Source organism: Podarcis muralis, chromosome 7 (assembly GCF_964188315.1).
Source record: "Podarcis muralis chromosome 7, rPodMur119.hap1.1, whole genome shotgun sequence".
Taxonomy (NCBI): Eukaryota; Metazoa; Chordata; class Lepidosauria; order Squamata; family Lacertidae; genus Podarcis; species Podarcis muralis.
Window position 1 is genome coordinate 20553534 of NC_135661.1, and position 11845 is coordinate 20565378.

At 46.6% G+C, this 11845-nt stretch overlaps 1 protein-coding gene across 1 annotated transcript in view; it reads left to right on the forward strand.

Annotated features, from left to right (window-relative positions):
- DVL1 (dishevelled segment polarity protein 1) overlaps positions 1-1250 on the forward strand; it is a 110046-nt gene extending 108796 nt beyond the window's left edge. Inside the window, exon 15 of the mRNA XM_077931352.1 lies at positions 1225-1250. Within this exon, the coding sequence (XP_077787478.1) occupies positions 1225-1235 (11 nt within the window). The 3' untranslated portion in view covers positions 1236-1250. The remainder of the gene's footprint in view (positions 1-1224) is intronic.
- Positions 1251-11845: the final 10595 nt, after the last annotated feature.

The following is an 11845-nucleotide window of genomic DNA, read 5'->3' on the forward strand; positions in this document are numbered from 1 at the left end:
CAACTTCCTGCAGCTCTATGTACTTTTCAAGGGAGAAAATGGTAGCCACCCTCAGCACCTCTACAGAGAGCAGTGAGTGAGGGCCTCAAAGGTGGCAGAGGAAGACCAAAGGGGTGTCATTGTGCCCAGGAGCGCTGTGTTGGCAACCCCTCCTCTAGCTGTCCGTCTGTCCCTGCAAGCCAGTAGATGAGGAAGCAAATAGGTAGTGACAAGATGGAGGAGCACCACTGCAAGTTGCAGCAAGGAGCAGAAGTTGGAACCAGCAGACAGCAACCCTTTGAGAGCTCTGGGGCCTCGACAGCTTCCTGAATATGCTAGCGCCCAACACTGATACCATCATGGGAAAGGGAAGCTTCTCTTAGTGGATGGTCCAAACTGAGGACTGAATACTGGGCAGTAAAAGTCAGCAGCCTGAGATGATCTATTTTCTTTCTTTCTTTCTTCTTTTTAAATTCCCCCCCCCCCCTTAAGTTTCTAGTCCTTATGCCTGAAAAATCATGCTGGAAGAAAGCCAGCTGTAATGGTTCTAGGGGTTGCTCGTGCGTAAGCCGGTGCAAACACCTGGCTGGGTTGCCTGAGTGAACCTTTTCTGTCCGGACAGCCACTCTCTTGTGGCTGTCTCAATCGCTGGCAGAATCCGTCAGTGGGCGTTTCTTAAACTTCTTCCAGCAAAGAAGCTCTTTGACGCCTAGTCTCCTCCTACTCTCTCTGCGCGAAAGCCTTCTGCGCAAGGAGGGCGTAGGCAGTGGAGGACCTCTGCTCTCCCCGCTGGTCCCCGGCAAGGAGTCATGGGACCGCCTCGCCGCTTCCCCCACCTGCCCCACTTCTCCACTGGTGCTACGCTGATTCTCTTCCCCAGAAGATGGGCTGCCTCTCCCACTCCTGGGATGCTCTCTGGAATCCCTCTGGATTTTGCTCTCTCCCTCCGGCACTGATGGCAGTTCCCTGACACCAGCTGACTTGTGAGGAGCAGTAGGAAGAGAAGGATGTGGACCTTTAAGGATAAAGATGAGGGGCACTGAAGGAGGATGAGAAAATGTCTTTAGTAGGCCTAGAGAACCTAGTTCTGTTTAAACAGAGTTTGGACTTAATAGGGACAGAATATGAAAACTGCCACCACCATTTGCAGAAAGGAGGATTTGTTTTGTTTTGACTTAGAAGCCAAGAGCTATGTAAGTAGTGAATAAACAACTTAGCGCAACCTTCCCTTCCTTTGTGTTCCAGCGGATCTTTGATTTGTTAATGTTGAGCTGAGGCTGCAGGGGATGATAGCTACCGAAACTGACAAACTCGTGGTTTCCATGTGTGGTCGCATCCCAGTAAATCAGGTCGTAACCTGTTGGAGGATTTCCCGACTTGCTGAAATGAACCAGATGAGAATTGATGGTAAAGTTGACCCGAGCTACTTCTTCCAGGAGCTGCAAAACAAGGAGAAGAACCCGAAGAAGTGTAGTTATTTAAAACCCTAAGTGAGGGAGGTGGTAGCAGAGGGTTGGAGGCACATCAAAGCCTCTCGTATTTTTTTTTTTATTAAATGCATAAGCTCCTCTATACTGCCTCCTCACCTCTGATGCAATACATGATTTAAGGATGCTTTCCATGGGCATCTGGTTAGTGTGAGAACAGGATGTCAGAGGAGATGCGCTTTCGGCCTGATCCAGCGAGGCTGTTCTTGCACTCTTGTGCTCCAAATATGAAAGATTTGCAAAGCCAAACTAGGCAAGTGTGTGGGCAATTTCCCTTTGGTGAGGATGCTGGTATTACCACCCTCGGCTGGGTAACGATGCGCTTATGACTTAGGGGCCCTTGATTGACCAGATAACTGGTGGTATAAAAACTAACGAATTTAAGTGCATTTTCCCCTTGCTGCTGTAAGGGATGGGAGGTCAGAGGTGAATCTGGAGCAGGTTTAGAAAGCTGGCTGTACCCCTGACCCACCAATGGGCAGGTGTGCTTACATGAAAACAGGGAGTCTAATGGGATTTCTGAGATGACTGGAGTAAATGCAGCCCTTCCAAAGTTTGGAGGATTGAAACCCTTACAGTGGATGCTTTCTGTCAGGCTTCAGGGAATCCGATCCCTCCCACAGTGTCAGCCAAGAAGCAGATAAACAATAAGAGTCCTTACCAAGTCTTTTATTCAATAGTCTCAGAGAGAGAGAGAGATAATGATGTTGCTTCAAATAAAGTCCCACCCCCTCCGTCTCTCCTATTATACGTCATCTCTGCGCCGGCTCATCTGTGCTTTCTGCCTCTGAGCTCTCTGCTCTACTACTCTCAATACCTGCCGGGTCCTGGGGGGGGGGTCATTAATGCTTTCTAAAGTCACTGAGTCTGCCAGCTGTCTCTCCTCTGCTGCTCCTTCCTCCTCCTAGCCCTCTCCCAATACTTCCCATCTTCTTCCCTCTTCAGCCTCTGCAACTATGACCTTTTGCAAACCACTGTTGTAAATCTATACTGCTCTCCTCTTCTCGGGAAGGTTCAGGAGGACTTAGTGTTTATGCCTAAGTGGAATGTGCCCTTGAACTCATGCTTGTCTGGATGGTGGGTGGACAGGGGTTTGTGGACATACGTAAAAACTAGCCTACTGTGCAAAGGTAACATTTTATTTAGTTGCCCCACCCACTTTTTGCTTATGGCTCCACCTTCCACTGCCATGTGACCCTGAGGTGGTTGCCCAGAAAAGAACACAAGTCTCAAGCTAAATAATAATAATTAAAAAAATGTTCCTCAGCCTTGGTTTCAATAACTCAGGTAGGAGAGAGAGAGAGAGAGAGAGAGAGAGAGAGAGAGAGAGAGAGTAGAGTCCTTTCACAATGACCAAAGCCAATAAAACTCACAGCCCTTGCAGGTAACCCTGTACTGCTTCCTCCTCACTCACCTGCCACGGGTAGACCTCTCTGCTCATGTTGCACCACTTGCTTGTGGCATTGCACTGAAGCAGCTGGTGGAGAGCATGGGCGATGACGTAGACCGCTTTGTAGGTGTTGAATGTGCTGTAGAACCTAGCGGGACCGGTGTCTGTGGAGAAGTCGGCAAGAGTCAGAGAGCTGCAATCAGAGCACTGCTCATCCCCATCACTGGTGTCAGAGCTGGTCTGGTCCCTACTAGGATCTGCCACAACATTCTGCACATATTCTCTGAACCCAGGCATCTCCCCGCTTTTTATCGCTACCCCGATGATGGTTCCTATTCTCGCCAGGTTCGGAATATGAGCAACGATGGGCGAGGTTGCCCAGCACTCGCTGGCGATCCACACTTTGCCAGTGATGCCCCTGCTCAGCACCACCCTCAGCAGTGCCTCCGCACTGCTCGGTTGCGCGAAGATCACCGTGGCATTGATGTTGGACGTCTGGAGCTGGTCGGCTATTTTGGACAGCGCCTCTTTCCTCTTGCTTTCCTCTGGGTCGCTTGGGAGGATGGCTTCGTAGGCCACACACATATCCTTAGAGAGAGCCAGCTGGACGAAGATCTGCAGGGCCCGGCGGCCGTATTCGTCGTCAGTCACCAAAGTGGCCACCCAGTTCCAGTTGAACTTGCTCAGGAGCTGAACCATGGCGTCGGCTTGGATTCGGTCGCTGGGGACGGTCCGGAAGAACGATGGATAAAGTTGCCTGTCACTTAGCTTATCGCTGGAACTGGCGTAGCTGATCTGGGGAGATATGGAAGATAGGGAGGATATGGAAGATTCACGGCAGATTCACGTGGTGCATGGTTAAACTATAGAACTCACTTCCCCAGGAGGCAATGATGGCCACCAACTTGGCCACCATCTTTAAAAGAGGAGCAGATAAATTCATGGAGGACGATAAAGGCTATCAGTGGTTAGTAGCCCTGGTGGCTATGCTCTGCCTCCATGGTTTGAGGCAGCAATGCTTCTGAATATGCACTGCTGGAAACGACAGGAGGGGAGAGGGCTCTTGTGCTCGGATCTTGCTGGTGGGCTTCCCACAGGCATCTGGTTGGCTACTGTGAGAACAGAATTATGGGCTAGATGGGCCACTAGCCCAATCTAGCAGGCTGTTATTATCTTCTTAGATGGAGACTATGAAAATTGGGATATTCAAATAACCGTTGAATTGATGCAATGCAATCAGGCAAGCAACAGTGATTTGGGTGTCTGGGCATCTATGGCTAGAACCCAGCTAAGTTATATTCAGAGTTGGCTCGCTGAAATTTGTAAACCTAAGTTAGTCCTGTCCCTTATTTTAAAGAGGTCTGTTCTGAGTAGGGCTAGCATTGGACACAAGGCATAGGGGGATAATGAACAGACATACTTAATGCCTATAACATGCATAGAATCACAGAAATGCATCGTTGGAATGGTCATTTACTCCAGTCTCTGCAATACAGGATAATTAAATGATTAAAACAGCTATATAAATGCAATTCACATTCAGCAGCAGCAAATTATATATGAATTATTTCAGTCCCCAATAACCACATCCAAAAGTCTGTGAGAAAAATAAAACAATGGTGCGGTTAGATGCACCTTAGTGAGGAGAGGATTCCAATGACATTCCACTGAAAAGGCCCATTGATGGAGCCTGGCAGAGGTGTATCCAGCACTTTCATTATACAGCATTTGGCAAATGCTCTTTATCCTGGCTTTTGACAACAGAGATATATATTTTTGAGACCCACCTTATTTCTGTGATTTTAAGTTGTTTTAAACCTGTTTTTTTTTAAAAAAAATACTGTGTGATATTGTGCTTTTAATATTAGTGTTGTGTTTCAATTGCTGTAACCTGCCGTGGGACCTTAGTATGAAGGGCAGGTAATTTATCACAATCATAATTCTTGATTCTGCTACTCGACCACCCAGATGGCTATCAACCTTCTGCCTCAGTGTAGCACCCTGGATCCTACTCAAAACACACCAGTGGAGGATCTTCCTTGAAGGGAGGAAGAGATCTTCATAAGAGCCAGTGCAATGCACTTCCCATCTTACCTCTGGGATCAAAAGGAACTTCAGGAACCGAGCCACCAGCACGCTCAGCTCCGAATTGCCGGGGCCGACGACGGCGACAACTCGAGGCTTATAGTTGGTATAATCGCATTGCACCTCCACGCCATAGTGGTTGGGGTACTTGGAGAGGAAGGACATTGTGGGCTTGTTGGCCACGGCTGGGTTGTTGCAAGTGTTGTGGATTTCATAGCCGAGCTTGACACCGGGGAGCAGGGAAGTCGAGTTGTTGATTTCGTCGATGGCAAAGCGCATGCTCAGGTGCCGCTTGTATCCAGTAATGTCGAAGCTTAGGGAGGCGGTTAAAAAAGAGTTAATCATTTCAAGGACGGTGAATGACAAAGGTTCCTTTGCTGGACTTCAAGTCAAGAATTGGGGGTGGTGTCAAAGGTGCTTAATTTGTTGGGAGTCTGGGTGCAACTCAGTTTAGCAGATAGGAGTTTAGACACCTTAGATTGCATCCTGTTTACAACTTCCTCCACTTACACTTCTCTCTCAGACCTCAAGGTCATTTTGGATCTATCCTCTGAGAACAAAGGAGCATGCATGACTGCCTTTGTCTTCTCTAGATTAGTTAGCTTAGAACTAGAAACCTCTCTATCCAAGCTATGCACTTCCTATAATAAGTGATTTTGTTATTTTCTTACTCTACAAATATCTCTTATGTGTGTGATTGCTGCAGATGAAATCTGATCTCTAATCAGACTCAGAAGCCACACTCAACACTCTGCATACTCCTAATTTTACTGAGGTGGAACAACCTTTCCCATTAGGACTGTACCATTTCGTTGAAGCACCTTGGAATGACAAAAACGAATAGAAGGTTGAGTCGGAGATGAGATGTGTCTGACTGGAGTTGGAGCCCAGGAATATCTGGAAGTCCAGATTCTTCATCCCTAATTGGAGATTGGATTCTCCAATTAGCAGCCTCAGTTAGTTATCCTTTTCAGTCTGGACATGACAAGCTTTTTGCATGCCTGACTCAGAGGTGCTATAATGTCTCTATGCAGTGACAGGACATTGCCTTGCTGGAATAAAATGAGTCCTTACTGTCAGAAAATGATGTCAGCATGGCCCCCTCCCAGCATAAACTGGGACCAGGAAACCTCTGAAATCACCTCCACAAGACAATGTCTCAGCCAGAAAATCAGAAGAATTGGGAGCTTCGCTATGTCCCCAATTTGGCTCACCCCACACAATCATTTCTAGTTTGGTATGGAGTCCAAACCTAAGCTCTTTCTGCTTAGCACAGCTCTCACTGTGTCACATGAGGCAGCCTGGTCAGAGCCCTACTTGGGAGGAGGGACTAGGGCTATAAAAGTCATAATTGGGGGCAAGGATAGAAGCAGACAGGTGGAATGCTTAAACCCCAGTTGGATGCCTGGAAGTTGCTGGTGCAACAACCTCCGTAGGCTCGTTCCTAGCCTAGGTGCCCTCTGGACAGCTCCTCTTCCGTTCAGCACCAACTGATGCTGGACAGCTCCCTTGCCTTGTTCGGAACCCCGGAATGAGATACTCATAACAAGTCGGCCGTGGGGTGGATTTCAGGGGTGGGGGTGGTCTGGTTTTCCCAACCTAGGTATTATTGTGGGGAGGTGTCAAGAAATTGGGGAAATTGATATTGAAATATTTCCTTTTACAATGGTGAAAGAAATGTTGGAGAAGGTGCTTTTCCATAACTTCAGATGCCTGGATATTTTACATCTCTAGTCTTGGTGGTCTGTGCATTTTGCTGAAGTTCTTTTGGTCCTACTCACCCGGAACACTTGGGAGTCTTCAGCTCCACATCCTGGCTTAAGTACTGTACTTTGGAGTGAAAGGCAAACATCCCACCAAGGACAAAGTCCCCCGGAGCACTAAACTGGGTCAACAGGGACTTGGCCTTTGCTTCGTTCAGTTGTATGGAAACCAGGAGCCCAAGCAGTGCACTGAGAGCCATTTTAGCCTGTGATGGGGAAAATGGAAGGTAGATCTGTGTTTTATGCCTAGTGTTTACATGCTGTTTGTCATGTGAGATTCACAACCACCCTGCAAGGTAGTACCATACTTCTTCCCATATTGCAGATGGGGGGCTGAAGACTGGAAGGTCTTGTCTGAAGGCCACCTGGTAGAGAAGCAGGATACCAACCAGCGGCTTTGTGATGTGTCGCCTTATCCTGCTGGCCGTGAATGAATATTTGTGTGCACCTGAACCCTGTGGAAAGCAGGCTTGAACTCCCTGTCCATCAGGTGGCACATGGGCAGTTCATTCCAGCTTGGTCACTGTCTCACTTTACCCTCACAGGCCAACTTCAATAGGTGGGTGGGACTACTACTTCTCAATCTTCTGATATCATGGTGGCATCAGATGACCGACAGGTGATCCAGCCCACCTGTCCATGCCATGCTGGGCTGCAGGATGTGGAGAGGTAATAATAATAATTTATTATTTAAATGCCTCCCACCTGATTGGGCAGCTTCCAACAAATTAAAACATCGAGCACAGTAAAACATCAAACTTTAAAAACTTCCCTATACAGGGCTGCCTTCAGATGTCTTCTAAAAGTCAGGTAGTTGTTTATCTGGTGGTTCCTTCGCTGCAAGAAGTAAAGTTACAGGGAACCAGGCAGAGGGCCGTCTCAGTAGTGGCGCCCTTCCTGTGGAAGGCCCTCCCATCAGGTGTCAAGGAGATAAAGAACTACACAACTTTTAGAAGACATCTGAAGGCAGCCCTGTATCAGGAAGTTTTTAATGTTTGACAGTTTTTTATGTTGTTATAGGTGTTGGAAGTTGCCATAATAATAATAATAATAATAATAATAATAATAATAATAATAATTTCCTTGACATCTGACGGGAGGACATTCCACAGGGCGGGCACAACTAGTGATAAGACTCCTGAGCTAAAGATATGGCCCACAGCTTTATATCAGCTTCAATGCTTTTTACTCGGGCCTTTGAGGTGTATATTTTTCAGATCCACCCTTCTGTGATTGCAAGCTGTTTTAAACTGGTTTAATGTTCTATTTTAAATTTGTAGGACCTTTGGGTGAATGGTGGGTACCTATTGTTGTTATTCAGAACATTTTTGCTCTGCTAAGAGTGACTTATATACAATCAATGAAAACAAGACCATCCCTGCCTGCTGACTTACAATCTAAAAAAAACACGGCACAAGGAGGGGAAAGACATGGAAGGAAGAGGGGGGGATCGAACTTGGGCCATTGTTCTTATAATGACCAGTCTGCGCAGTTCAGGGGCTGGAGGTGCTTGATGGAACGATCCTTCTGCCTCCTAACTCTTCCATTGAGGCAGCCTGGTGGAATGGCTTACCCCCAGGTGACTGTTGAGGGACAGGAGGCCTGATAGGACTGGCCTGTCACAGCAGAGACGATGGAGCGATTTAATACTAATAAACGCGATAAAGCAAACAAGCTTTCCTTGCAAAACAGAGGGTTAATGCACTTCGTATTAGGAAAATGTTTTGTTGTAGTTCTTTTCGTAGAACCGTAGAGTTGGAAAGGACCTTGGGGGTCACCCAGCGCAACCCCCCTGCAATGCAGGAATCTCAACTAGATCATACATGATTGGTGGCCACCCAACCTCTGCTTACAAACCTCTGAGGAAGAGGAGTCCATCACCTCTCGTGGGAGTTCTGTTCCACTGTCAAACAGCTCATACTGTCAGAAAGTTCTAAAGTGTTTAGTCAGAATCTCCTTTCTTGTAACTCGAAGCCATTGACTTGGGTCCTCCAGAGCATGAGAGAACAAGCGTGCTTCCATCTTCCACGTGACAGCCCTTTAGCTATTTGAAAGTGGCTATGGAGTCAGTTTGGACGCGGGTGGCGCTGTGGGTTAAACCACAGAGCCTAGGACTTGCCGATCAGAAGGTCGGTGGTTTGAATCCCCGTGACGGGGTGAGCTCCCATTGCTCAGTCCCTGCTCCTGCCAACCTAGCAGTTTGAAAGCACATCAAAGTGCAAGTAGATAAACAGGTACCACTCCGGTGGGAAGGTAAACGGCGTTTCCGTGCGCTGCTCTGGTTTCCCAGAAGCGACTTAGAAGCGGTTTCCCAGATACCAGCTCCCTCGGCCAATAATGCGAGATGAGTGTCGCAACCCCAGAGTCAGCCACAACTGGACCTAATGGTCAGGGGTCCCTTTACCTTTACCTATGGAGTCAGTTCATAAGAAAGGAGGAATAGACTTACCTTCCTTTATTTGCTCTGCTTCATATCCATACCTGTAGTCGCTCTCACTTTCAGCCCATGAAGCTGCATTCTGCCCTTCTGTCTCTGGCCATTTGTGTTTGATCCTGTTTGCCTGCTTGACTAGGGCGGAGATCTTGGAGGCGATACCCACTAGGCAAAGGCTTTAAAGCCTGGGAATATGTTATATTTGAATAGTAGTCAGAGGAACGCAATGACAAATGGTACCTGGGCGACTCTGCCCCGTGAAAGGGCAGGTGGAGGCCATTAAATCAAATCATAAGCAAAATGAATCATTTGCATGATGTTCTGAAAACAGTGGGTGGCCATCTGGCAGCCCATGAGCCAAATCCAGCTAACGAAACAATATTATCTGCCCTCGCCATGCAAACATGCAAGCACGAATGCTACAGTGCTGAACTGTTTGTAACCTGTGGTCGGTTAATCCTGCCCCTGCCCCGTCCCAGTAAGCTGTGCAGTGGGTGAGTGTTGGTGGGTAGGGACTTGGGAGGGGGAAGAGAAATTTGCGTTTTGATGCCCATCTACTTCATTCACACTTTTTGAAATGGTGCATGAGCCGAAACACAGCTGTCTGTCAAAATTTGCACTTCTCCAAATTTTGTTATACAGTTTTGCACTTCTCTGAATTTTGTTACACAGTTTTCCAACGAAATAAAGTGCACACAAATGTGTGCACATTATGTATGAAAAGTATGTTTAAAAATGCGTATTTTATAAGCCAAAATAACATTAAAATGAATTGTATTGTGGGGAATAGCAGTAATGCACGGATTAGGCAGAGCACAAGCCCAAATGTGTATATCAGGACTCACTTCACGTAAGTTGCACTATGACACAAGAGCTGCCCCTGCAGATGGCCATAATATGGCGGCATTGGGGAAGCATCGCAGAACAACTAATAAAGTGGAAAGATCTGTGGACAGTTCAGTATAAATTTACCACTAATGCACTGTTACTGCATCAGTGATATTTTTACTCTGGCCTCTTTGACACCTGAGATGTTGTGTTTTCAGGACCCGCCCTATTCCCAAGTCCTGAAATCTGTTTTAACCCTTTTCAATTCTGAATTTTAAATAGTTGTAACCCACCCTGGGATCTGCTGGTAAGGACAGGTAATAAATATAATAATAAAATAATAACATCTGTATAAAACAAGCAAGCCCCCCCCCAACCCCAGCCTGGAGGTAATAGGTTTGTTATTTTGTTATTTTAAAGCTACCTTGTTAAAACTTGATGTTTGCTTCTACTGTGGGGTGTTTTACTTGGTCTTCAGTGGTCTTAACACTCTGTAATTTGTCGTGACATTTGTCATTTGCAGTGATATCGGCTGGTCCCCTTTCCTGATCTCTTTTTTGCATATCCATTGAGGCTTCGAGTGTGAATTGGCTTTAACTTGGAAACAAAACTATTTGCATGGTGGGTAGGGTGTCCTGAGGCTTTTCTCGCTTCATTCCATCTCATTTTCACCATCCCGTCTCATTTTCATGTTCTTTGCAAGGAGATTCAACCAATGAATTCAAATCTCTGTGAGAAAATAGCCCCCTTGTGCTGCCTTTAAGCAGTAAACATATCTGGTTTCATCTGGTTTGTGGCAAATGTGGGCAACATAATGGGTAGGATGTCTAGGATTCTTCCTCCTCAAAATACATATTTTAAAATATAATTGCTATTTTCCATATCTTCTTTCAACATTTCATCTCCCTTATTTTATTAAAATGTGTTTTAGTTACCACATATGTAATCCTGCCTATCCCCCAAGGCTCTCCCTGCCTTCCACTTTATTCTCACAGCAGCCCTGTGAGGTAGGTTAGCCTTAGAGACAGCGACTAGCAGCCAAATGGAGATTTGAACCCTGATCTCCCAGGTTCTGATCTCACACTCAAACTGCTACACCACTGTCTCACTCAAAGCACCCAAGATAGTGTGTATAGAGTTATCTTGTTTTATGTTTCCAACAATCTTGCAAGAGAGGGTGGCTGGCCCAAATGAATATCAATGATTGTCAAGGCTTAGGGATTACTATCCCTATTTTTTGGTGGCAGCCAAAAAAAGAAAAAAAGAAAAAGAAAATCAGATAACATGAAAAGTCCTTACCACGTAATTTATTCAGTATTCACAGAGTGAGACAAAGGGATGAACAGTGGTACCTCGGGTCAAATACTTAATTCGTTCTGGAGGTCCGTACTTAACCTTAAACTGTTCTTAACCTGAAGCACCACTTTAGCTAATGGGGCCTCCTGCGGCTGCCGCGCCGCCGGAGCACGATTTCTGTTCTTATCCTGAAGCAAAGTTCTTAACCTGAAGCACTATTTCTGGGTTAGCGGAGTGTGTAACCTGAAGCGTATGTAACCTGAAGTGTATGTAACCCGAGGTACCACTGTAGTCTCTATGCAATGATGGCATTGCTCCAAGTAAAGTCCCTCTCCCCTTCGCCTCCCTTAATCTACGCCAGTCCTGCATCGGCTAATCTGAGCCTTTTGCCACTGAGCTCTCTGTTCTTCTACTCTCAATGCCCGTCTGGTTGTGGGAGAAGGGGGGTCAGGAATGCTCTCCAAGGACATTGAGTCTGTCAGCTGTCTCTCCCCTGGTGCTGCTGCTGCTTCTTCCTGCTGTTCCTCTTCCAATATTTCCCAGCTTCTGCCCTCTGAACTATGCCCTTCTGCAAACCACTGCT